The following is a 27,194-nucleotide window of genomic DNA, read 5'->3' on the forward strand; positions in this document are numbered from 1 at the left end:
CCAGAAGCTGGCAAGTTCTCAGATGTTTGGCTGGGGGGGGGGGGGTGGGGGGTGTGGGGTGTGTGAAAAGACAAATGCACCTGCTAAAACATCCCTGTGGTTATACAGAAATGCTGATGGAGAAGCAAACGCGGCAGAAGGGAAGGCACAGCACAGCTCTGCACACCGCGGGGCGGCAGAGGGGTTATTTAAATGGTGGCGATACCTCCCAGTCCCCAGCAAGGACCATTTTCCTCCAGCTGGACAGCAACAGAAATGAGCCTCCAGCCCACGTCAGGGGAGGCTGTCACAAGCAGATGAGGGGAGAGGGGAACTAGTTATGCACCAGTTATTTTTTATTGTGGCTTTAAAGAGTTTGTGGGGAGCAGAGGGCAACACATGGTCCATCTCTAGGCTTGAAAACCTCCAAAATCTAGGAGACACCCTGGGGTGACTATAGCAAGCCCCTGCCATCTGCAGGGATGGCAGGAAAAGTGTCACCACAGGGACAAGAGCTCCCTTCCCACCAGGTTCCAAGCAGATCCCCAAATTTGAAAAATTTGAACAGCCCAACTACTTTTTTTGCCACCGCAGGAGCCTCAGGTATACCCTCTCCGTGCTCATCCCAGCCCCGTCCCTGCTGCAGGAGGCTGCAAAGCCAGGCAGCTTCGGGGGCTCTGCAAGCACCAAACAGCCCTTGCTGCAGGGATGCCGGGCTCCCTGCCAGCAAGATGGGGCCAGACCCTGCCCCATGCAGCCCTCAGCTCCCCAGACCTTTTCTGAGATCACCGGCTCTCTGCCCTTGCTGTCTTGCGAGCCCCACGGCTGCTGCTGGACCTGCCGAGCATCCCCTGCTAGCCCGCTCCACTCCGTTACCTCTCACCATCCCCTAACCCTCTGCATGGCCCAAAAAACCATCATTTTTATCCTTGTCTTCCCCATGCATCTCTCAGCAGGGACACCAGGCACAGCATCCCTCACTCGAGCCCTGTGAACCAGAGTTTGCAGGAGCACCAGGGCTAATTTCTGCTGCGAGCTGACATGGATGCTCAGGAAAGTAGGCGCTGGGCGCAATTCCACACACAGACAGGTAAACACCAACTATTAGGGACATAATTTCATGCAAGAATTTGCTAAATATATGATGATGGGGTTTTTTTAAAAAAAAAAAAAATGGGGGAGTAGGGGGGGAAGCACAGCTAGTTTGAAGTGCTTAATGCAAATCCCTTTAGGTGTCAATCCAGCCTGAATGGCTCATCCCCGCCTGCTATGTGGAATCAGTCAAACGCTTATCACTGGCTTTGGAGAAAAAATAGAGGGTTTCAACAGGCGGTGAAAAACACAAGCAGACACCCAGGACAAAGGGCCCGTCATTCCTTTCAGCCTCAGCAAGGCTCTACGTGCATCAAAGCCTGGTGGGAGGGCAGGGACTGACAGCGGCTTGTGGCGTAAGCCAGGATGGTATGGATACTATAGGGTCCCCAACACAAAAGTACCTGGCAAGGACACACGGAACTTCACTGTGCAAAAGCATGAAGCAGCTGGGATGTCCCCGGGAGATTCACAGGCTGCAAGAGCAGGATACACTGGGAAAGCGAGCGCTTGCCAGGAGAAGTTGGAGTGAGGATGGGCACAGGGGGAACCTATATGTTACGGGGAGCAGAGATGCAAAAAGTGGCCATAGGGCTGTCAGCCATGTGATGCTCCCAGCGTACAGCTCTGCCCAGGGCTACGGCTGACCCACAGCCACCCCAAAGAGCACCCCAAAGGGGACACACCAACCAGTCCCCTGCACCACAGCAGCATCCACTTCCCCATGCCCGCTTCTTAACTAAAAGATGGAAATCGGGTAAATAACGATCTGCTCTACAGGCATTTGTTGTCACTTGCCAATATTATTGTAACAAAAAAAAATTAAAAGGGGTTGAAATTTAAAATTTAGCTGAAACAGGTGAGTTGACACTGCAGCTGACTGCACCAGACTATGTTTTATTCACCGCTTCGCTCCTCTCCACCACACTCAAATTTCAACGCAAGCATTTCTTTTAAAGGAAGGGAAATAGAGTGAAGGGGGGGGGGGGGGGGCGGGAAATCCTCTCATTGGTATTTTAGTTAGCTCTCTGCAAGGGATTAAAGATTGCTGCTGCCTAGCTTGAAGTGCACAGCCTCGATCAGGATCCAGCCCAGAAGATTTATGGCCTTTTGACTGGCTTAATTGCACAATATTCTGTATTAAATCAGAGGAAGGAGAAGATGAAGTGCTTCCCCCACGCCTCAGTAGCCTGCGAGGCTCTGCCCGTCCGCACCAGGCAGTCACCTCTGGCCCAAGCAAGCTGCATCCATGGGCAATGGCAAAAAAAGGTGGAAACCCCACAAATTTACTCGTACATTTTTCGAATGCAAGAAGAGCTCCCAGTTCTGCTCCCTTCCCATCGGGTTCCCATGTCGGCACATGGCTGGCAAAATACAACTCTTCTTTTCAGGGATTCCAAAAAAATCCAGGTGACTTCCCTGGCCAAGCAGCACAAGCATCCCCAAACCAACAGGCTTGGGGAGTCTGGACCAGAACTACCATGGCTGGAGCCATCGCAGGCAGGACAGGAGGCACCAGGTCACCTTTCATGCATGAGAATAAACACACAGCATCCATGCCTGCTGCTGTTGCACATCCCTCCCCATGCAGCAAGGACGGCACTGGCTGCTTTAGAGTTTCCAGGTTTCAGTGCAAACACACAGGTAAAGCCAGTGGATTATTTGAACCTGTCTGAACAGACGAAATTTCTTCATTATACACCCAGATCTGAACAAACTCTATGCAATACTAGCTTGATAGTTAAAAAAAAATAGAAAGAGAATATCCACCAGATGTTACATTTATCCTCCTCATTACTGTAAGAGGCAACAAACCCCTCCTCCTCCGGCCAGAGGAAAAGCAGGTTCTTCATATCAAAGCCTCGACAGTTAAATATTTATCCAAGTGCCTGTCCCCACCTCCCTGGATGGCTGAATTTTAAGGTTCCAGTCTTACTGATCTATTATTCTCTTTTCATAGCACAAAGCATAACTTTTTATTGCGGCTGCAAATTATAAAGCTGGGAAATTCTTTGAAGGGAGCTCGAGCCAAACAGTTTTTTTTCCTCTCCCGGGACTCATGCACCGACGAGACGGTGCTGCAGGAGGGCAGCAGGAACAACACTCAGAGCAGGCACAGGTTGCTGCATGGAAGGAGCTCAAGGAGCTAATTACCAGGATCCTGAAGCAGGACCTGTTTCTCATTAAGCCCCTTCTGTTTTCTTCATTCCTACCGTTAAGTTTCTTGGAGGGACACACGGGGCAGTGGGGGATGAGCACCACCAGCTACGGCCAACCAGGGATGGTGAGACCGAGTCTCCTTTTTCTAGAGCCACTTCCACAGCAGTTCAACCCTGGGGTGCTCCTCATTTGCACCCAGATGAGTGGGTTTCCCCATTCCTAGACAACACAACCTCAACCAGGTGAGCCAGCTCTGGGCATTTCTTTCCCCCTCACCAAATCATTGAATGGCTTGGGTTGGAAGGGACCTTTAAAGACCATCTAGTCCAACCCCCCTACCGTGGGCAGGGACATCTTCAACTCAATCAGTTTGCTCAGAGCCCCAGCCAACCTGACCTTGAATGTTACCAGGGATGGGGCACCTACCACCTCTTTGGGCTACTGGTGCCAGTGTTTTACCACCCTCATCATAAAACATTTCTTCCTTATTTCTAGTCTGAATCTACCCTTTTTTAGTTTAAAACCATCACCCTTTGTCTTATCACAACAGGCTCTGCAAAAAAGCCTGTCCCCATATTTCTTGTAAGCCCCCTTTAGGTACTAGAAGATGCTGTAAGGTCTCCTTGGAGCCTTCTCTTCTTCAGGCTGAACAGCCCCAACTCTCCCAGCCTGTCTTTATAGGAGAGGAAAGGGTGGGCTGAAGACCACCGAGCTCTCCATCAGTATAAGACCCCACTTCCCAGCCACCATCATCTCCATGCTTGCAAAATCCAGCTAAGAAAAAGGATGTGATCAACTCAGGCACTTGCCTACACCACCTGTATTAACACGAGAAGAGCAACACACGTACAGCCCAGGCACCCACACACGCCCAGACCTCTTTTGGGAGGTAATTCTCAAAAAATTCTCACCACTGGAGGGAAAAGCACAGGCTGCCCATGGCTGGACAGCCCTGAGGTGGAGGTTTGTTACACCAACTACAGCTCTGCAAACCTTTCATCTCAGAAGAGACTTGGAGCAATTTTTCTCCATGGTTTGCTTGCAGACTGCCTCTGGAGCTGAGGTTGCTGATGCATGGTGGGTTTGGGCAGCTCTTTAATTGAAAAGGAGAAGTCAGAACAGTCTCATGGCTTTTTGGGGAAGCCTGGTCTCCCTGCCTACTTGGGTTTCATTTCATTATTGCCAAGGAAGCCACCGGAGTGCTTCACCAACCCACCACCTGCTTGGGTGCTGGGCTGGCCACAGCAGCAGGTCAGTGGGGGCCTGCAGGGTGGTGATGAAATACGCTCCCCAACCTCTTGGACCACAAAGAAGAGGACAGAGGAGCTGCTTCATGCCTTTCCTGTGCAGCTACAGATGGAAGAGAGAGCTGAGAAGAACTCAGGCATGTCTTCCTTGTTGTATCATGACCAACAGCGGCCAATCCATCTCCTGGTCACCACCCCAGGACGTTGCCCACAGCACCTGCCCTTGCCATGCCCTCCCCTCCCGCATGGACACCACGGAGGCAGCACATCAGGCAACGGTGCCGGCAGCAGGAGAGCTTTGCTGCCTCTCACCCACCCAGGATGCTAATCGTTATCTAAATTCATAATCACACTCTCTGCTTTCAAAGTGGCGAAAGGAGGCTCAACTTCTCATTAAAGGACACGGTGAAAAGTTTCTCCTCCAAGCATGTTAAAGCTCCTGCTCCTCTTGATGGAATACCACAGCAGTAATTAACATTAATGACATACCTAAGGAGAACTGCAGCCCAGAGCAGTGGGATAATTGCAGCAGAGAGCCAGTTTGTTACGGAGGCTACCCATCACTGTCAAGATGCGGTGTGCAGACCATACTTTGAGAGAGCTGGAGACAGTCCAGGACCTGTGCAAAACTCCACAGCCCTGACTCACCATCAAAGGCACCGAGATTAATCAGAAAGATTATTTGGAAACAGAGAGAGAGAGAGATGCTGCTTGTTTTGCTCTCCAAATTCCCTCACTTCAGTGCTCTCCCCTGTTGCAGAAGTACCAGGCGAATCTCTACATTTTCGGGCACCATTACAGGATGAATAACATAACCCTGAGATGCTGCATATGGATTATTTGCACATGTTGGTAGTGTCCCGCCGCATCCACCTGCTCTGCAAACATCAATCTCTTGCTCATCCCCAATGCCAAGAGCCCACCTGCCTTTCCAAGCCTGGGAAATGTCAGAGAGACACCAGGCACAAGAGCTAGCTTGATGTTGCTCTTTCGAATCCAGCCCACGCAGAATATCAAATAATTGATCTACCTGGTAGAAGCGTTGATTGGAATTGATACAAGGGGTAACATCATTATTATAAAGGTTGCAGAGCAGCCGAATAAATGACCTATCCCTCAGTAACATTTAAGATCAGCTCAGATGATCAGCTCTGAGGGACAGGCTCACCACAGGCTGCTCAGTGTGGTGGGGGCAGTGGAGAAGACCTCTGGTCCCCGGTTTCTGCCAGTCTATAACTCAGTCCTTCACCTCTCTGCCTTGATGCCCCAAGTAGGATCCTACACTAGACTTAGCCAAGTGACACAGGAGATCCTGTTCTCAAGGATTTCTCTTATGTGGGATGAAGAAAAACACCCACAAGCCAAAAGCATCAAGTTAGAGTTGGTTCAGCATTGGAAATAACACAAGGGAAAAGGAAAAGAAGAAAATGGATGTGTGCTTTATCACCAGATCAGATGTGAACTTCACATCTGACTTCATCCATCCAGGATATCCTCATTCTGATTTTGAAAACCAGCACCAAAACACAACCTCAGCATCAACGAGGCTAAAGGCAAGGCAGTCAGCCATCGTAAGGCTTTGGAAAAACACTTTTCCACCAGAACAACTAACCCTATCTTCATCCACACCTTGAATGCAATTGCAATGATACACAGTGAGGAGACTCCTTGAAAAATTACCCAAAATAAAGCTGCCCGGAGCTGGAGGAGCCACCTCCCAGCCCAAACCTGACCTAGGTACACCACAAAAACTGCACGTCCTCTCCAGCAGGCTGCTTCACGTTAGCCCTTGGGACAGCTCAGCATTTCCTCTGGGGCTCAGCTCTGCCAGGTCAGGTCACGCTGCTTTAATTCACTGTCTCACACCCTGATCCTCCCTCCCCAGCTGCTTGCCAGAGGCTATTCTTTGAAGGCCATAGAGTTCATGAAATTGGCCGGACACCAGCGTGGCAAAAGGAACCACAGCTGGGAAGCAGATGAGGTTTTCAGCTCACGTCCCCTTCACGTGAGCCTGAGGATGAAGACCACCCAGCGCAGATGTTATCTCCAGAGGGCTGTCATACACGCAGCCTTCCAAGGATTAACGCACGCTCCTGAGCTCACTCTTAACTAGCTTGACTTTTGTTCCCCCAACTAATGGATTTTTAAGACCTTACATTCAGAGTTTGTTTTTTTCCTGACTTCTTGCTGATGAATAATCATTAACTATCCATGAAAGATTTAAATGGCCCGTGGAATTCATGAGGTATTAAATGGGCATTATATTATCAACCACTCTAAATGTTTTGTTTCCGTTTCAAGACCATTCATGAGATGTTTATGGATTGTGGATTTATGGAAGCCAGGGGATCTTTTTAGGAGTAATGTTCCGTACCCCAGAGTTACGGTCAGCAGCTGGAGGCTCCGTGCAGGAAAATCTGAGGCTATAAGCTCAAAAAATTTAACCCCTGCTTCTGAAGGTCTTGGCGTATGAAACAATGGATTAAACCCTAGAAATAAGCTCCAAAACACCAAATGCCGGCAAACTTATGAGCTGTCATCAAGAATCAAGTGCTTTGTGGTGGCCTTGATCCAGAGAGGACCCGGTTGCTGCTACTGCTCTTGCAAATATATGGTGGCAGTTGAATTTTGTGCCTGCACCAAGATGGAAAAATCTTTGGGGGCAGCCCTGCAGCACCCCAGCAGCTTCCCTCCATCAATACTGACCCACAGCTCACAGGGAGAGCGCTTTTTGTTTTTGCCAAGGGCATCCCTGGCTCCCCAGAGCCCATTTCACCCCATCCTGAGATGGGGCACATCAGGGGAGGAGACAAATCAGCCTGGGGGACACCAGTCTCCCTCTTGGGAGGGTTTCAGATGGGTCCCACCAGAAAGCAGGCTGCAAAGATGCAGTATGGCGGTAAATCTAGACCCAAAATTGCCCCAGGAGATCCCACCTAGCACTCAGGGTGCCCAGCAGTGTCCCCAGGCTATCAGCTCCCCAGGTCTAGCACCCCTTTCCATGCTGGGACATGATACAGGGAGCAGAAAGCCAGGATCCGAAGCAAACCAAGAGCCCACTGGCAGAGCTAAAACCAGGAGCTGATCAGAGAAAGCCTGAAGTCGCATTTCAGGGATGAGCTCCACGTTTCTGGTTTGAAGTCAGGTAGAAACCTCACTCCTGCAGAGAGCACGGAGAACACAGACACTGCAGAAATTATGACACTAAGAAAAACAGCCCTACAATAGCGTTGCACAGACACAGCCATAGGAACTAGCTGATAACAGTTCCAAAAAGCCACTTTTAATCTGTGCTGGGCAAAGCATTAGCCACTGCATCCAGGCTAATAAACAGCTAAAACTTCAGCACACCTCTGCTGGAGAAAAGGGGAAAAAAGAAGAAGCTGCCTCTTTAATGAACTAATTACTATCCCGAAACACTAATGGGATTAGCAAGCAGGATTTAGTGGTTGCCTCCTGAAAAATCATTAAGTGCCATTAGAGAAAATTAACCTCCCCAGTTCTCCGAGCAGCTTTCGGAAGCCTGGGTCCTTCCACATCGACAGGATGAACCCCCAGTAGGATGCTAGCACAACAGAGCCCCATTGACACTGCCTCTCTCTTTCCTCTATTAATTCACTAATCACGAGTTAAAGTTGCTCAGCACCACCAGGGAGCACCAGAGACACTGGGCAAACTGGATACTGTCAGGCAGGGACCGAAGGCAGGCAAAGCGCGATGAAGGGACGTGACCATGTTCACGAAAACCCTGTTTACAGTTTCCTTCTCCACACCCTTCCCTGCTCTTTCCCCTTGCAGAAAAGTTGAAGCATCCCATCCCCAGCTGGCTCAGGGAACCAGTGGCCAAAGGGTTTGCTGGAGTAAAGTCCAGACACCCATGTCCAAAGCTCACCCCAGATCCGTGTCAGGGTGACCTGGAGCACGTGATGACCACAACGGGGATCAAATGGCTTGGGGGAGAAGCAAAGGCAGGTTTTACCCTCTGTGAGACCCGCTCCATTAGCGGCACAGAGCTTGGATCAGATCCTGAAACACAGATGAAAGTGCGAGAGGGGACAGGCTGCTCGCTGTCTCTGCTCCTGCAAACGTGGTGATGTTTGCTGGGGACGGACCAAAGTAAATATGACTTTCCAGTGCCTAAGCATGAGGGGGAGGGGGGCCTTACAAGAGGCATTGTCCGGCTGAAATAGATTAATTTCCAAAAGCTAAAAGCCTTTAGAGACCAAAAGCTTTGGCGGAGAAGGATGACCGGCCTCATTTCATGCAAGGACCGCAGCCCTGTGGCTGCCGCAGCCTTGGGGACACAATGGGGGAACAAGTGACACTGCGATGCTGTGGGCACCCCAAACCCCCCCCGGTCTCCTCCTGCCCGAATAGGGGGAGACCAGGGTCTGGCAGCCAGGAGCACCCTGTGCAAGCAGCAGATTTTAACCCTTCACATACCCCAGCCAGAGCTGCCTGAGCATCACGGCTGCCTTCGGGGCCAGGCAGGAGGTACCCAGGGTACCCAGGCTTTCCTCTGCTCCCACCACATCCCTCAGGGGACTCTGCCCACACTTCTGGCATGGCCTTTTTTTCCCCTCCAAGAACCTCAAATTTGGGGATAAGCTGGGCAGTGTGTCGTGGGGGTCCTGTTTTGGGAGGCTAGCATGGACCAGACGTGCTCTATACCAGTGCACCCTCGGGGAGAGGAGATGATGCCCCAAGGTGGCCACCAGTCCTCTCTGCCACCCCACACCAAGGCAGAAGAAGGGCTTTCTGAGCATGGCCACCAAAAGGGACCGAAGGAGATGGAGAGGGATGTGCTGATGCCAGGAAGCCCTTTCCCTGCACACCAGCAGCCTCTGCCGGCACCGGAGCTGCAGAGCAAGAGCAACGGGAAGGAGCCGTCACACGGCCAGAGACTGAAAAGCTTTCTGCAAACACCATCAGGGACGGAAAAGATACCGGGGACGTCTCTAGAATATAAAGTGTTATATCTATAAAGCTTTATATATCCGTATATCCACGTTTCAGCTGAAAGATGATTCTTCCCATCTCGCTCTTGCGTGCACTCTCACCCACACACAGCTCTTACAGTCGGGTGGTGCATCCCTGTGCTGCAAAATCCCACCATGCAACCCACCCATGCCACACTCCAGCATACGGGGACATTGCCGAGCAATGGCCCTGGAGCCTCTCAGTGCTCCCTGTCACCCCACACCCCCAAAATGAGGTTGCAGGGGAGCAAAGTAGACACCGTCGCAGCAGCATCCCCACTGCCTGCAAGAGTTACAAAGGGCTTTTCTACCTCAAAGCTCAAAAAGAAAAAAAAGACACCGTGCCTTGATCTTTTGGGACCAAAACACTTTTCCAGAGGAGCTGGAATGGGGTTCATCACCCCACCATGCACCAGCACCCTGGAGCACCCACTTACTTGGGGGTGTGCATCTCGTCCACGCGATGCCCCAGCTGGAACTCGTGGGACTTGCTCCGGTGCAGCGCGGTGAAGCCGGGGATGAGATGGATCAGTTTTCGTGATGAGGGTGGGGGTGTCCCAGGGGGCTTCAGTTTATTCCTCCGCCGTACTGGTGGTGTGCCCGGTGGCGTCATCGTGGTCACGATGTTGGGGGTACGCGGAGGGGTGTGAGCAACGTGTCGCTGGCGTGGGGAGGGTGGCAGGGAGCGGTGGCCGGACTCCATGGGTGGGCACAGCCCCGGGTGACCCTCCACGGTCAGCCGGTCCACGTGGGTGTACATGGGTCCGTGGGGTGAGCCCGCGTGGCAGTGATGCTGCCCGCACTTGGGTTGGACCTTGGGGCTCTGCGAGAGGTGCGTCCTGCCCCACTGCCCCGGCTCCAGCTGGCACCCGGGGCTGTTCTCCTTCCCCGGCTCCGTCGTGGGCCACTGGATGGTCCAGTCCTGCTTGGAGAGGCTGCCGCCTGCGACAGAGCACACAGACATGGCCATGCGGCGTGGCAGAAGCCGCACGGTCCCCACTCCGGCACTGCATCCCCCCGCCTCCGAAACACCGGCAAGGAGCTTCGCCACATTACGCACGTGCAAAGCCACATGAGCACGTTACAAGGCTTAGACAGGGGCTTTGCCCACTTCTTTTCCCACCTGCTGAGCCCCCCACGTGTCCCCCTCACCGTCACCCAGCTTTCCACCACCGCCACCCCAAAATGTGACATGGGGCCGGGCCACCCCTTGCCTGGCCAAGGCTGGTGCCCCCGCCTCACCACCACAAACCCATGGCACCCAGTCGTGCCATTTGCATAAAGGAGGGGGGACTGTAATTAAGCGGGGCTCCTCTCCACTTCTAATTATTCATCTCCACCGGCGCAGAGATGAGGGAAGGGCTGTCGGCAGCAACTTCAGAGCACCAAAGCGATGGACCCAGTTCAAGGTCCCTTCGCCGACTCCTTTTGATCGCCTCCACTAAGAAAACCAACATAAAACTATAATCTCTTTATTTTAAAAAGCCTTCTTTCCCATCCCCTTTTTGATTATTAATTGCCTCGCCTCTTCTCTTCCCAGCCTTTTCAAGAGGAACGTTTTATTTCAAACTCCAGAGGAAAATAGAGGAAGAAAGGGCTTTGGAAATAAAAGCTTTAGGATTGGATTGAAAAAAAGCTCCAGAGGGAAAAGGGGGATGAGGATTTTTCTTGAATCATTCTCCCAGAGCAGAAAATAAAAATAAAAAGTCCTATCCAGCTGCGTTTAGAGTTGCTTCTCCAGCTGCTACAAAAAGCCCTTCCATGCAGCAAGAGTCTCATAAAAAAAGTTAACGCCCTTCCTCATATTTTAATTAATTAAGGAAAAAATCCTGCTGTAGGAAAGCCTCGCCTCTGCTTGGATGGTGCTGCCAGGATGGAGGTGCATCTCCAAAGCCCCCACGGACACACACCCCAGCCCCCTCCTCGCCAAAACAGCCCAGCACGAGTAGGAACACGGCAGGTGACAAGTTGGAGCATGTCACCCCCCCTCCCCAAAACGCAGCTCTGCACGAGCTCCTGTCACCTCCAGCCAGGCCACCCTGCCCGTGGGCACCCGCACCCACACGCCAGCCACGCTGGGTGCTCGGCCCAGTGCCACACTGCTGAGCCACCCCCTTGGCCCCAAGGCCACCCTGGCTGCCGGTCCCCAAGGCCACCCTGGCTGGTGGCACCTGGCTGCACGCGCAGCCTGGGGCTGGGGAAGGGGCAGCCATGGGTGAGGGAGGACTCAATGCCATGAATTAAACCCGCCTGCAAGCCACCCACCCCTCTGGTTAATTAACCTGCACTCAGCACATTGCAAATCAGCATGCATGTATGCAAATCAACGTGCTCTCCCATTGGTTGTGCTGCGTGCATATATTTACATAACTCAAAACTACCCGGATGCTGCAGGCCCAGCACCATCCCCATGCTCCCACCCCCAGCAGTAATTAGCAGCAGTTAACGAAGAAGGAGAGCCAAGGCTGCTCCCCACAACCCAAAGCTCAGCCACGGCACTGTGGCCGCTGTGTCCCCCTGTCGCTGCTGTCCCTTCGACGCTCGACTGTGTCGTAACACAACTGATGCACTGGAGAGCAAAAATAACCCGTTATCAGGCTGGTGGGTGCGTCAGGGCTAAAAATATCCCGGACAAGCTGGGGAAACGTGTTTTCAACACACAGTTGCTTACAGGCGTGCTGCAGGTAGCGGGCACTCCACTTGATGAGATAAGCTTAAACCAAGAACGCACTTGAAAGGAAAAAACAACAAAAAATTCCCCGAGCTTTTCTTCCTGCAAAGCGTGCTAAACGCTTTCGGATTTCGTTCCCTCCCGGGGCTCCCCCGGGTGTTGCTGTTCTGCCAGAGCCAATTCCCAGCTGGAAAAGCAAGGAAAGAGTTTGCACAGAAGCAAACCCCCCTTTGCTCAGTTTTCCCCAAGCTCTGCCTGCCTCGATGGCGCTGCAAGGCTGCCTGTTCACTTCGAAAAGCCTGTTTGTTTTGTTTGGATAGGGAATATTAATTGCACATTGAAACCAACATCAGCTACAGCTGCCCACCACCCCCCTGACCCCACAGGCCACCTCTCCCCTCCCAGCTGCCACCGAGCCCCGGTCATCAGCACAAAGGGAAAGATGTGGCCAAGGGGAGCATTTGGCTTTATTAATCCCCTCGGTGCTGCCACTGCCTCCCCACTTAGTCCAGCCTCCTTCACTCCACCGTACTTAATTAGGGAAGAAGCTTTTTCTGAACCACTCCATTAAAATCAACAAGAAAACAAACCCCTGGGAGGAGGTGGAGAGGAGGGCCCACCGTCGGGGTGCAGCTCGGAGACCGAGAGATGCAGAGAGATGGCAAAAATGTCACCAGAAAAGCTGTTTTCCCCCTGTTCCAAAAGACAAATAGCAAGTTTTGCTTTGATTTCCTAAAACAAAACACTGGGAATAATTTGCTGCCCCTTAGGGAGCTGGGGGCAGTGGTCCCACCTGAAGGAGGAGCTGTACCCGAAGCAGCCCTAGATCCTGACTGCTCCTTGGGGGATACAGTGATCGCTCTTTTTCCTTCCCCAAAGGCAGCATCCAGATGACCAAATGGGGACGTGCACAAAGCCAGAGCAAGACCTTGGCTTGCTTTACAGCCAGGGAAAGCCCTACCGCTGCAGCCGCTCTCCTAGCACCAGAACCCCAGCCACTGCATCCTCACCATGGGACAAAATAAACCCCGGCATCACCCAGCCCTTCAGCCCCACCACGCGCTGGCTCTGCAGGCCTGGGGACACCGGTCACCGGGAGGGACCGACTCTGCAAACCATTACTCCACGGTCAGTGCAGCTTTCAAATTTGCCCCAAATGAGGATGCTCACTGCTTTTTTGTTTTACTGCTCATCACCCTGCCTGACCCCACACTGTCCCCAAGCCACCCACAGCCCTCCTAGCACCAGGACGACTCATAAATATTCAGCTCCGGATCATTTTTCCTCGTAGGACAGCTAATGACCTCCATGCATAACTCACTAGTCACACGCCATCAACTCCTCAATCCACAGCGGCCCCGCTCAGCTCTTACTTAATATTAAATTAATCCCACTTCAAGTTCAAAACTGACGCCTTGGCTGCTAATAAAATACTGCTGCCAAACGTAAGGTCTTGCAGCTGAGAAAAATCGAATACAGACTTGTTAACACAATAAAGCAGGGGTTTAATATAGGGTTGCCACTATATTTGATAAATATAACATGCTTTTTGTTTATAAGATGCTCCAGGGCTTTCCCTGCTGCTGTAGCTGCCCCCAGGATGCTCGGTTTGGGAAGGGGCTCCTTCCCTGCCATCAAACCCTGTCCTGGCAAAATTCATCACCATTTAAGCAACGAAACAGCCTCCTGTTTCCTCCCTGCCTCCTCCCCAGCCCCCACACCCAGGCAGAATTGGTCTGGGAAATTAGATGCCTCTAATTAACAACTCAATAAATAAAGATTGATGGAAAAGGTTAATACTGTACCTCATTCCTGCTTTATTAATACTAATCTTGGCTTCTAGAAATCGACCACTACCGCACTTGCAAAGAAATTACACGATGTTTTAAAGAGGCAGCAACTTGTTCATTAATTACGTTTTCCGACTAGGACTGTCTGTTGCTTTACAAGGAGATAAAATGCAGATAAAAAGCCACATCCATCACAGCGTGGTACACTGGGGTCCCTTCTGGAGCGGCTGCACTAACCCAGGAGAACCGAGACCCCAGCACTGCATCCCGAGAGTGCACCGCTGCCATCCTGGGGTGCTTCCCAATCCCCCCCTCCCTCTCCAAGCCCAGCACCCAGCTGGCTCCTTGGGGCCATGCAAACCTCCTGGGCACCTGGCCCGGGGGGGGGGGGCAGCCAAGCGTAACAGAGCTCCCAGGGGTCACAAGGATCAAGGCAGCACATCTAGCAGGTAATTTCAAGAATTCTCAACAGAGGGTTGGTGGTGCACCAGATGAATCCCCAGAGGACAAGGGGACATGGAGGGGGTGTATGCTTGCCAGGCGCTACACGACCCAGGTCAGCTCTCAAAGCTGGCATAGACCTTCCTGGCGCAAGCTTGCAGTCTAGGCAAGTCTGGTGGCCAGTCACCAAGACGTGGAGCCAGCCAGAAGCTCAGCATCCCAAGCATCCCCTGAAGTGCAGCTGAGGGATGGGTGGCTGGACAGGCAGAAGCAGCATGGCATTACCTTAGCGCACCCCAGATGGGAGGGTTACGGCCCCATTGCCTCTCCATCCCAGCTGCCCGCAACAGCACAGGAGGGAGGGGGGCATTGCCAACATACCCGAAGTGCTGTTCTGCCAGTTCCCCATCTCCGCAGCCCACTAAAACACCCTGCCTGGACCAAGCATGTCTCAGACCCAGCCCTGAGCAGCTAGATGGGATGAACTGCTCCCACCACCCAACCTCAGCCTGGGCAGCTAACGAGCATCTCACCCTCACCCAGCCAGAGGTATCACTACACTCATCTCCCTACCCACAGAAGAGGGGCAGGGGCTGTGCTCCCCCTTTCCCAGGGGACAAAAAGCAGGAGGACGGCTGAGATGGGGCCAACTGACCAAGCAAAGGCTGAGCCAAGCAGAGAAACACCACTGCAGAGGCAGGGGAAACGCAGCTGTGCTGAGAGGGGTAGAAGGAGACCATCTACCAACCCAGGGGGAGCTTTCTGCACCCAAATCCTCTAGAAATTCAGGGAGATTTGGTCTCCTCCAATGCCCAGAGAGCTCCTGCATCCCTCAGGGCTGGCACGGGCTTTATGGTGCCCCAAGTTCCCTGTCCCCTCCCTGTTCCCAAGGTTTGTGCCGTCCATCAGACAGCATGCCCAGGGGGTTCTCCAGCAGTGTGCACGCGTGGCGCCGGCACAGCAGGGATCCACACGAGCCAGCAATGCCAAGAACCATTGCACTGCGGAGCCCGAGCCTCCAGCCCCAGCAGAGCAGGAATGGCCACTGCAGCATCTCTGCAATGCTGGAGGGACGAAACAGCAGCCCTCGCAGCACAGCACAGCACAGCCCGCAGCCCCCGCCCCACGAATGGCACAATGATGGATGGGGTTAAATGGAGCGCTGGGGAAGGCAAACACGCACAGTGCCTGGATAGCAGCAAACTCCCTCCCACAGGGACCCAATGGACCACCAAGCCATATCCCATCAGGAGAGCTGGCAGCCCCATCACCTGCACCATTAAAAAGCAAATCGAGCAGCAAGCATCACGCAGCCCCCTGGTACCCCCCCGTCACTGCCAGCCAGAAACCACTGAAGGAGCAGAAGATGTTTTAGCATCTTCACTGCAGCTGCTGAGCCAAAGGGTCACGTGGATTTTCCAAAGCACAGGTCCCAGCAGGGTGCAGGGGAACTCCCTTGGCCGAGTGAGCAGAGGAGCAGGAGCACGGATGCAGGGGCTGGGCTGAACCAGCACAGCAAGTAAAGCAGGATTTGTTTGCAAAGGTCTCAAAGTCAAAGGTGTTTAAACAAAGAGCAGGCTGAGAGCCTTCCCCAGGTTCCAAGGGAGGCACTGATGCCCTTCCTCAAACAGCGGAGAGACTTAAGAGAAAATGCCAAAGGGAAGAAGGGCAGGACCACAGCTGGGAGCTGGATTTAGGGAGTTAGGGCGCGTGGAGAAACTTGTGCTCCGTGGGAAATGTCACGCCAGGTTCAGCCATCCCCACCTCGCTGCTCCAGCACAGGGCTGGAAGTGGCTGCTGCACCAGCCCAGCAGCAGCACGTGGTGGCCGGGCCCTCTGCTGTTATCCCCCAGCATGAGCTGGCACTGCCACACTGTGCCATGTCACACACCATGCCATGCCACACGGGAAGCCTGGAGGAGCTGCAGTACCCACAACAGGTGGATGTGGCCAAGACCCTTCCAGGGCAGGAGCTGGGACCCCGTGTCTGCAACATGTCATGCCAAGCAATGGTAATGAGGGGACACTGGTGGTCCCCAAAAGCTGCTCCTCATTGAAACTGTGTCACATCACCCTTGTCACCACCAGCCCTGTTGCCTCTTGTCCCCACACACAGCTCTGAACCTGCAAAGCCCAGCTGAAAACCCAGCAGCTACACCCCAGCAGGGCTCATTCTCCATCCCTACAGCCCCCGGGATGCAGCTGCACTGGAGGAGCCCTTGAGAGAAGACAGGAGACAGGCAGAGAGGTCTCGGGTCCCTAAACCCCGGGATCTGGCAGGACTGGGGCCCTCCTACAGAAGGGTCATGTCTCCCAGTGGGGACCACAGCTAAACCAGCTCCGCATAATCACCCCGGGCTAGGACCAGGAAGGGGGCCCTTGGGAAGGGGACAGCAGAGGGGGGTTTAGACTGTGAAATGGAGTTTTGCCATTCCCCTCCAGCTGCTTCAAAAGGGAACGTCCCCCTCTCCTTGCTGCACGTACATGTCCCTGTGCTGGCCGTGCTCCCCAAGCTGGCACCAAAGTACTGGCTCAGCCATGCCACCATCCATGGGGAAGAGCTGTGCCGGTGGGATACAGCCCCCATCACATATGGAAAGGTGAGGCTGGGCCTCTCCTGGGGGGCCACATGAGTAGAGAAGAGCCCCCCAGCCCACCCCCAAGCCAGACCCCTTCTGATGGGAGCCCCCGGCCCCAGGACAGCATCATCCAGCCAGGCTCAGCTGGCCTGGGACAAGATGCCGAGAGAGCCAGATCCTGCACAGCCTCCCACTGCGCCACTGCTCGCAGGCTGAAGCCGGAGCAGCTCCGGCTCCGTGCAGCTGCCTCTGCAGCACAGAGCTCTGCTGCCACCGCCCGGGCACCCGCCAGCTCAGCACCCGCACCCCAGCACCCAGCACCACCAGCATCATCCCCCGCGCGAAGGGGAAGCAGGACTTGCACATGCCCTGGGAAGGGGGTTTGGCCCCGGGGGGCTTCATTCCGCAGCCTGCTGGTAAGCAACGCTGAGTTGTAGGAGCTTGCTGAGTCTCGGGGGCTTTTCCTGACTCTGCTGGTTGTGTTCCTGTTGTAGTCAGAGTCCAACTCAGTCAGCCCCACACAGGGCAACAATTGTTGCAGCACAAACTAGCAGACTGCAGCAAGGCTTTATACCGTTGGTCAGATTCTACTGTCTGTGCTTTAGCTCCTTCCTCCAGAGGCCAAACCACACTGCTCCTCCTTCATCTGACCCCCTCCCACAACCCTCAGGGCTATTTAACCACTTGGCTGGAACAAGCTACACCTGCACATCATCCATGTCAATCAACCCACCGCCTCTGAGGCAAGGCCACAGCTGCATGTTATCAGTGCTAATCAACCCACTGCCTTCATTCCTCTACATGTTCCCGCAAGTAAGAGGGGTCGGGGGACCCCATAAGAAATGCTGTGCCCTCCTCTGGCAAAGCCTCCCTGCAGAGAACTAACAACTCATCACTTCCTAGAGAGGTGAGCCCCCCACGTGCTCCCCAGTCACAGGGATGCATGAGAGCAAAGATGTCCCCTGCAGGCAGCGGGTACCAGCCATCCCCCAAGGGATGCAGGAATTCTGCAAACCATGGAGAAGACTCTGCAGACACCTCTGCTGCGTTAAAGCTACGCTGCCAGTGTCACCGCAACAGGATGGTCCACTTACTCCGACCAGCTTGAGGGGACACAGCCAGCGGGTACAAGGGTGCCTGACTCACCGGACTTGTGGACGTTGCGGAGGCAGGAGAGGGAGGCATTCAGGCGGGCACACTCCTCCCTGTTGGCCCCGAATTTCTCCACAGTCGCACAGACCTGGTCATCAGTCATGTCCAGCAGCTCCTCCAGACTCAGCTGCCCAGGGGCGATTTCCTGACAGGGGAACAGGCAGGAGTGAGGAAGGAAGAATAAACCATGCTGGAGCATCCTCCAAACCAGCACCTCGGGGCATGCAGAAAAGAAGCTGTTTCCTTTTGCTGCCCCATTTGGGTCACAGAGCCAAAAACATTCATTTTCCCATCCCAATCCACATGAAAACCAGGAGGGCACAGCTTGAGCTTCAACTTTATCTCAAGTTTTTGCCCAGTCTCGGGTATATCTAGACCCAGCTCAACACCAGGGCATCTGAGGGCACCATGACAACCTGCCCCTGCCTGGGGCACACACAGGGACTGGCAGCTCCGTTACAGACTATCCTCTTCCCTGGTGGGGGGGTTGTCACAGGATCATCTCCGGGTGCCACCCTCTCACTGCACCCCTCGCCTGACAGAAGGATGCTGTGACCTGCCATGACACCACCATACTGTGACAGGGACATGGCAGACCCCCACTGTTGGGGGCCAGCACCCACGTCCTTCAGTGGGAACAGCAATAGGGTGTCCTCACTGGTGGGTGGAGGAGACCTGTGGGGTGGCCCTGGCCAGCACATCCCACCACAGGCTTGCAGCATCTTTCCATGCAATGAAACAACCTGGTCCCTCTGCCCTGGTCTCCCACCCGGCTCCCCATCGCCAGCTGCGCCCCCTCCAGCCTGCCCAAACACATGGCTTCAACTAGTCTCCATCTGTGCCCTTGCCTAGTTTTGCTCAAGGATTCCACAAACCCCTGAGAAAAACACTACTGGAGAGGTTTGGCACCCAAAGCCACAGCAGGGCCCTTCCCGCTCCGGTGCGGTTGATGCCCAGCCCTTACCTCCATCACCTCTTTGCGCATGTTGACGATGCGAAACCAGTGCAGGAGCTGGGGGAAGCCCTCCAGCTTGGCATTGCGCTCCTGCAAGGCCACCTTCCTCTTGCAGGACAGCTGCCGGCTGAAGTATTTGACCAGCTTGCTCTGGAAGAAAAGGTGAAAGCCCCATGGGATCCCCTGCCATGACCACCACCTGCAGGAGGGGGACGTGGAGCGGGGTGACCACAGGCAGCTTGGGCTCTGCCCTCCCTCTGCCTCATCCACACGGCAGCCCCCCCTGCCCTCAAAACACCCCCTGCTATCTGCTGCCAAGCTTCTGCCCCCAGGGACCCCTCTGGCACCAACCTGGGTGTCCAAGGGGGGCACCTCCCTTCCGAAAAAGCCCTTTCTCAATCCCTTTATCCCCAACCCAATGTGCTTCATTGCTGGGGTCTTGCTCAGGGGATGGCCAGCCCTCGCCACCCGAGGGACCCCGTGGCAGGTGGGCGAGGAGGGAGGACAGGGGACACAGAGGCATCACTCCTCCCACACACTAACACAAATAACACCCCATCCCAGCACTGCCTAGCACCAAAAGGACATGTTCCCCTCTCTTATACCCAACCTTGAGCAAAGGAACCCGCCAAGCATCCCCCATCAGGAGCAGCCACAGCATCGCGCAGTGCCAAGGCTGGGATGTGGGAGCTTGCTCCTTATTCTCGCCACCCCCCAAGCCCACATCTGCCCCAACCCTCCTTCCTCCCACTGCTCCTCATCACCAGGACTGGATCAACCCCCCTTTGCTCAGCCACCGCCCCATCCCTCCCCCAAGCCCTCCCACCACGAGGCCAAAGACGCCACATTAGCAACCACAGCCTGACAGCTCCCAAAATAAAGATGCTGAGCGACTGGCCTCCTTTCTCAGAAATATAGAGCAGAGCCCAGCTTGCTGGAAACCTGCTGGGATTTCCTGCTCCTGCTTTTCCAGCTGGGTGATTCCCTGCTGCCGGCAGCGCTAGATGGTGCTGTGCCCCTGCCTGCTGCCGGCTCCCGCGCACCCCAAAAATAGATGAGCAAAATATGCGATGGTTTGGAATAGGGAGATGAGGGAAGAAACCCCATCGCAGCATCACAGGGTTTGGGAGAGCTTCCCCATCTCTCCCAGTCCCTTCCCTCGGTGGTACCCAGCAGTGATGGCCATGGGACTTGGTGTGACAAGACGCATGTAAGCAGAACAGGGAAAAATCAGCCCCCCGTGCCCACCCATCGTGGTTGGGGTGAGCTGGGTGCACCCAGAGAGGTGCAAACCAGGCAAAACCAGCCTTCTTCCTTGCTGTGGGGGAAAACCAGGCAGTGCAGGCACAGGTCTGATGGTCCCCAAGTCCTCATAAACAGCGGGTCCCCACCGTGATGACCCACCAGCATCACTACCAGCATCACCTGGGTAGGTGACAGCTCTGCCAGAAGCCAGACACCCCGACCAGGCAGCTTCTCCCAAACCCCAACCTGGCTAATAGCCACAGAGATTAATTACTGAAAATTAATACCCAAAAAGGGAGCCAGGGACAGCAAAGCAAAGGACCACAGGGAGCCCTGCAGGGCTGGCTAGGTTCAGCAGGCCAGGTCTGCTTTTCAAGAAAAAACACTTTCCTAACAAAGGACCATCCAACAGTTTCAGGGTCAGCCTGATCACACATCCCAAACACACCCCAAGCCCTTGGAGGGGAAACAGCAGCAGGCACCTTGAATGCACACAGAGGCAGTTCCTACCCCAAAAAAAATACCCTTACACACACACAACCGCAGCAAAGCACCTGCAAAAACCCTCCTAAAAACTCACCTCCATCACACTCATCTCCATCAGCTCCTCCAGCACCCCCAGGCTGAGACTCCAGGGGGAATTAAGGTGATGCCTGAGCCACAACAGCCTCTGCAGCACTAGAATCAGGGTCCTGGGATGAGGGCAGAGTTGGGGACTGGGCAGCCTCCACCACCACCACGCAGAGATGAGCTGGGAAATGGGGAAAGGGCAGGGAAGTGGAGCTACTGCCATTTTCAGTCTCCAGGTCGGGGAAGTTCAGCCCACCCTGAGAGACCAGAGGAGCCATCATTAGCACAAACGAGGACCCAGATGGGAACCCTGTGCCCCAGCTGTGGGCTGGTGCTCTGGCCCATGGGTCTGCTCCAGCTGGGGGAAAACAAGCCCAGCAAACCTTTGCAAAGTCCAAAAGCACTTCTTGTTTTGCTAAGAGCTTCACCAGCGGGGCTGGAAAGGGAAGCAGTCAAGACAGCCCTGTGCTGCCGGGAAAGCCCCGTTCTGCGGCTGCAGAGATGCTCTCGCTCACCCTGAGCTGCTGCTCAGCCCCTCTTGCACGGGATGGAGATTTTGCAAACATCCTAAATGCCGTTCTGCTGCAAGGGCCAGGTCCTGCTTTGCCTTTCTGCTGTGGTGCAACCCCCTCAGCTCTTCCATGCCTCAGTTTACTCATCTGGAAAAAGACAGAGGGACACCCTGGGGTGCTGTGGGTGTGTAAGCAGAGGGGTCAGAGTCCTGGCAGCACAGAGGGTGCTCGCTGTTTGGTGGATAGGCTGCTGGTCCAACCAGGGATGCTGCCAGGGGGCCAATACACCTTCCTGTGGAGCTGGGGCTCAGTTTTTGCATCCTTTCAAGTGCCTCTCCCCGCTTCAGCGCTGCAAGGGGGTAAGGGAGGGTGCAATGCTCTGCCAAAAGGGGGTAAAGCCACTAGCAGCCCCTTCCCCTTAGCCACAGAAAGGGACCAACAGCTCCTGGGTCGCCCCATCTCCCCCCCGGGGCAGGGACCATCTGCTGAAAAACAAGACTCCAGCAGGACCCTGCTGCCCTGCAGGGATGGGTGCAGGCAGAGGAGGGATGTCCCCGCTCCACATCGCTTCTCTGAGATCTTGGCTGACCCCAGCAGGGCGAGGGGCTGGGGTGACCCAGGGCTGGCCTCCGTCTGCCCCCCTGCAAACCCTGCTCCCTTCCCTCCCCTCTGCACCCCAACGGGGATTTCCAGCCTCGTCCTGCCACCCTGAGCAGGATTTCCCCCTCGCCCCGAAACACGGCAGGGCGGCAAGCAGCGGGCACCAGGCGTGGGGAGCAAAGCAGCTGGTCTCCAAGGAGCAGGAGGACAGCTGCACCCCCCCAGCATGAAGGATAGCTGCACCCCCCAGCATGGCACCCTGCGCTCGCCCTGACGTCAGCCGGGATGGAGACAGCACCGAGCCCTGCTTGGAGACCAGGGAGAGGCAGTGGAAAATCCACCTGCCAGAGCACAAGGTGAGAGTTAATTAACCTCTCACAGGCAGCCCGTGCACCGCCAGCACCCGGTAAGCCGTAGAGAGGGAACCCGCTCCTGCCGGGATGCCCATCCCGGGATCAGCACGTGCCCGTGTTGGATGGCTCTTTGCCACAAACCGGAGAGGTTGCTCTGCACCTCCAAATATTCCCGGCTCAGCAGCAAGCCACGGCGGCTGCTTTCCCACGGCACGTAGCCACAACTGAGGCAGCTCCTTCCCGACTCCTACCAAGGGGCTCGTTATTCCAGAGACACCTGGAGCACCCCCAGGCTGGGGAATACCTCACCACGGTTGTATTTTCTCTCTCAGGGCTCTTTCAAGGCCCTGCTGGGCTCGCGTGCCATCTCTGGCTCTGCACATCATTTATTTCAAGCACTGCTAAAAGGTCCCTGGGGCTCTCTCTGGGAGTACAGGGGCCGAAATGGCTCAACCCAGCATCCTGGAGATGCCTGGCTCTCCAGGAAGATACAGCGCAGGAATAAGTGTGCTGTGCTCACCCATGGTATTAGACACCAGAGAATCCACGCACTCAGGCAGTGAAAATCCCAGTGCTGAGGCAGCGTCTCCTTTGGCCACAGCCTGTGCAAGTCTGGAAACAGCCACAGCTCTTCCCCAGGTGCCTCTTTCCATCCTCACCCACACGTTCACATGATAGCCAAAAGCATCGCAAGAGGGTTCCCCCTTCCTGACAGGAGCACAGCAGCCCGGGGAGGGAGAACCACCGATCCCAGGGTTATCCCTGGAGTCACTCACCAGTTTCTGGGAGCCCTGACCCATGCTTTGAAATGGGGTGGGGGCTTAACCCCACTGGGGTAACACAGAGAGCAAGGCATCGCAGGACAGCCGCAAAAATCACCCAGCAACTTTTCCTTCTTGCTTTTACTCCGTGCTGCCCCCAGCCCTCTGGCAAAGGCACAGGTAGCAGCACCCCTCTTCCGTACCTGTATCCCAAAGCCCAGATTTAGAGCTGCAAAGCCCAACCACCGCGCTCAGAGGGGGATTAAAGCCCCATCTCCCATGGAAGACCAGGCAGGGATAACAGGGGTGGCTGCTCAGCTCCCACCCTCCTGTTCCAATAGCGCTCAGCCCCAGGTCCACTACCACTCCACAGGAAGCAAACCGACCCCAACTCCTACCCCAGGCAGTGTCAGCCAGCATTTTGGTCCCAGCCACTGCCCTGGTTACTGCTGGAGCCTGTCCCAAGGTGCAAGCAAGATCTAACAGCCTCCCAGCCCCAAGGACTGCAGCCAGGCTGCAGCCGGTGGTACCCATCCCAAAGGAAGGATGCTGCATCGCAGGATGCTGTTACCAGCTCCCTGTACACCTACAGCACATGAAGGATGGGGACCTGCATGTGCCTTAAGGTGGCTTAAAAAAAATTAAGAGGAAAACTTCTACTAATCCAGCAAAATCAGGGTTTAGTATGAGGATTAACCAAAAAAACATAAATTCACCCACTTTCTTCCAGGCTTGCACTGATGTGAGGGTTGTGCAAAGTTCCCTGGGGTACTCGGGGCGACATGGCCTCCCAGCCCGCCTGTCCCTAGCCACCAGCCCCTTTGCCATGCTGGTGGCTGGCCCGGCTCTGCTGCTGCCAGATGGGAAGGGAAGAAGTACCAAGCAGGGCCCCTGTGACTGCGTCACGTCCTTGGGACACAGCAGTGGCGGCAGGGACTCAGGGCCAACCTCAGCTCCTGCTTACGCTGGCAGCAACACAGGACAACACCGCCAGCAGCTGGTCGTGACCTACACCGATGTGCCGGCATCAGGAATCTGGCCCCAGCTTCATCCATTGTCACTCCCCTCCTGGGAATCGCCCTGTTTCTGTGCTGAAAAGCAACAGGTGAGCATTGGCAGCGATGCCCATGGCTGAGACACACAGCAGGCACCCCGGCTTGGGGGCGTTTTAGGGAAAGTGATGCTGGAGCATGAACCATAGTAGCTGGAGAGATGCTTCCCTGTAAGTCCGAAGGGTTTATGGGGTGGCATCTCCCTGAGCACCTCTGAACCCTTCAGCCAGCCTGGCTGAGCTGCCCCAGCAACACCAGGACGCTGCTTTGCCCACGTGCCATCATGGATGCTGAGAAGGTGCATCCCGCCAGGATGGTTTCACCACGCTCCCCGGCTCCCCTCGCTCCCCTCCGCGGCAGGGACGCAGCAACTTGTCAGCTGTGCTGACCCTCACAAGGCCATCAATGCACATGAAATAAACTTCTATAGTCCTGCATCTCCAGGCATTGACTCTTCCAGGAGGTCTTTGAGCCTGCCTTCCCCCTCCACCCCCAAAGTCTCCCAAACACACCAAAACCACTGCTGCTTCATCCCCACCTCCCTGTCCCTATTCCAAGGTTGCTCCAGAGCCACGCGTAGACCAACAGCTCCAGCCTAAGCCTGCAGCCCCTCATGCAGAGAGGTGGGATGGGACAGAGGATCAAGGAGTGGCGACAGCAGAATCAGTGCAGGACCACAGCACAAGTTAGTGCCTGGGACACAGCGTGGGGAGCTGCACCCAAGCCCCAGGGTTCCCCCAGGAGCAGCACACTCCCGCAGTGCTTAGGACCTTCAGGAGCAAAAGCAGCGGGACTGGGCGTTTCAGTCACAGCCCAGGGCCAAATGCCACCCTGCAGAGGGGCTACAGGACAAGCTTTGCCATCACGTTTGGGTTCTCAGTGAGAGCAGCCAGGTTAGTAAGCACCAGCCAAAAGGCCTGAGTGGGACCAGGCTCCAAAATCCCACCCACCCGGCACCAACCACCTCCACGCTGCCACAGCCCCGCCAGTGTGTCCCCGGGGGTCACAGCACTGTCACGGCCACACTTCCCATCCTGCTGCCAGCTGAGGGGTCCCACCCACCCACCCCCCAGCATCCCAGCCTGTCTAGACCTTCCCTACACATCCTGGCCTGCCAAGCTCCTATTGAATCCCAAATCCATCCCGGCACGCTGCAGGGGGAACCTCTTCCTGCAGGGCTACAACAAACAGGGCTCCACTCAGCAGCTTTTACTTATATGTATTTTCCCATCTATGAAACGTAAATAAATCCGGCCGGTGCTTCCCTTGGGACAGCCCTGCCACCTTCGGCCGTGGTAGCACTGAGGCCATGGCTCGGCAAAGATTCCCCTTCCCACCGGGTCTCTCCCCGCTGCCAGGGAAGGCTGGAGGGTTCGGGCAGGCTCTGCATCGCTGCAGTGGAGGAACCGGGGGCGAGGATGCTGGCCTGCCTCCTGATGAGGGGCTGGAGCCCGGCCGAGAGGATGCAGCCTGCTTGGGAGGCAGGAATATGGGGGGAAGGATGGAGCCAGGCTGGGGGGCTGCTGCCTGGTGGGAGAGATGCAGGTGGGCTGGAGGGAATGCTGCCTGGTGGGGAGGTAGGAGCTGGATGGAAGGGATGCAACCAGGCCAGGGGGACAGGGCCCGGCAGAGGGGATTGCAGGTGGGCTGAGGGGATGCACACCACTGGAATAGATGTGGCTGGGCCGTGGGGATGGAGTCTGGCAGAGGGGATGCAGGTGGGCTGGGGGGATGGAGCCTGGCGGAGGGGATGCAGGTGGGCCAAGGGGATGGAGCCCACTGGAAGGGATGCGGCTGGGCCGGGGGGATGCAGCCTGATGGGCAGGTAGGAGCCCACTGGGGGTGCAGCCCAACCGAGGGGATGCAGGTGGGGCCGGGGGGCTGCAGCCCGGCAGAAGGGCCAGGGAGCCCGGCCGAAGCAGGAGCCTGGATGAAGGGCTGCGGCCGGGCCGGGGGGCTACAGCCCGGCGGAGGGGCTGCAGGCGGGCCGGGGACCGCAGCCAGCCGGGGCGGGGGGGAGCGCAGGGGGGCTGCGGGGGTCCGGGGGCACGGCGGGAGGGTTCGGCGGGGCCGGACCCACGGCGGGGCCACCTGCAGAGCGCGCAGCCTCACTCGGGCGCTCCGCAGCGCCGCGGGGGAGCCCGGCACGGCCCGGGGGGGGGGGGGGGGGGGAGGGGGGGATGCTGGGGGCGGGGGGGGGGGGGGGGGGGCGGCGGGCCCCTACCTCCAGGGTGCGGATCTCCTTCTGCGTGAGGTCGTTGGAGGCGGCGCACTTGGTGCGGAGCCCCTCCAGGTTGGAGATGCTGATGTCGATCATGTTCTGGACCAGCTCGCACTGCTGCAGCGCCTTCTGCAGACTCAGCTGCTGCTCCTCGCTCCTCGTCATGTTGTCCTCATCCATCGCTCGCCGCGCCCCCCCCCCCCTCCACCCTCCGCCGCCGCGGCCGCCCCCCCCCCCTCCCCCCGCGCCGCTCAGCCCCGCTCCGCCGCGGCCCGCAGCATCGCGGCCCCGCGGTGCCCACCGAGCCGTCAGCGCGGCGCCGCGGCCGCCTCCCCCCCCCGGGCGCGGCGGGGCGGGGGCGGGGGCGGCGCGCTCCGGCACCGCGGGGCCGCGCTCGCTGCGCGCCGCTCCGCGCGGTACCCCCCCCCCCCCCAACACACACACACACAAACACATACACACAGCCCTCCGCCCCCGCGTACCAGGGGGAAGGGGGGGATGATGCTGCGGGGGAGGGGCGGCAGGTGCAATGGGGGGGGGGGGGCTGCTGTATGGAGGTGGGGCTGGGGAAGTGGGGGCGCAGGTGCGATGAGGGACCCTGATGCAATGGGGGGCCCTGGTGCAATGGGGGCCCTGCCACAAGAGGGGATCCTGGGGCAGGGGGGAGGGCCTGGGGCAATGGGGGGGCAGGTTCAACGGGGGGGCTGGGGAAATGGGGGGTCCTAGGTGCAAAGGCGAGAGGGGGCTGGAGCAATGGGGTTTCCTGAGGCAATGGCAAGGGGGCTGTCTGGGGCAATGGGGCGGGGGGGGGCGCAGCAATGGGGAGAGGGGGGGC

General features: G+C 56.2%; 1 protein-coding gene across 2 annotated transcripts in view; it reads right to left on the bottom strand.

The window, feature by feature from the left end:
• Positions 1 to 26,539, bottom strand: part of KSR2 (kinase suppressor of ras 2) — an 87,090-nt gene extending 60,551 nt beyond the window's left edge. For both annotated transcript variants that reach the window (XM_040606384.1, XM_040606393.1), the window contains exons 1-4: positions 26,363 to 26,539; positions 19,055 to 19,195; positions 18,085 to 18,235; positions 9,895 to 10,399 (exon numbers count right to left, since the gene is read on the bottom strand). In XM_040606384.1, coding sequence (XP_040462318.1) covers positions 9,895 to 10,399; positions 18,085 to 18,235; positions 19,055 to 19,195; positions 26,363 to 26,539 — 974 coding nt within the window. The remainder of the gene's footprint in view (positions 1 to 9,894; positions 10,400 to 18,084; positions 18,236 to 19,054; positions 19,196 to 26,362) is intronic.
• Positions 26,540 to 27,194: the final 655 nt, after the last annotated feature.

The sequence above is a fragment of the Falco naumanni genome, chromosome 1, assembly GCF_017639655.2.
Source record: "Falco naumanni isolate bFalNau1 chromosome 1, bFalNau1.pat, whole genome shotgun sequence".
NCBI classification, from domain to species: Eukaryota; Metazoa; Chordata; class Aves; order Falconiformes; family Falconidae; genus Falco; species Falco naumanni.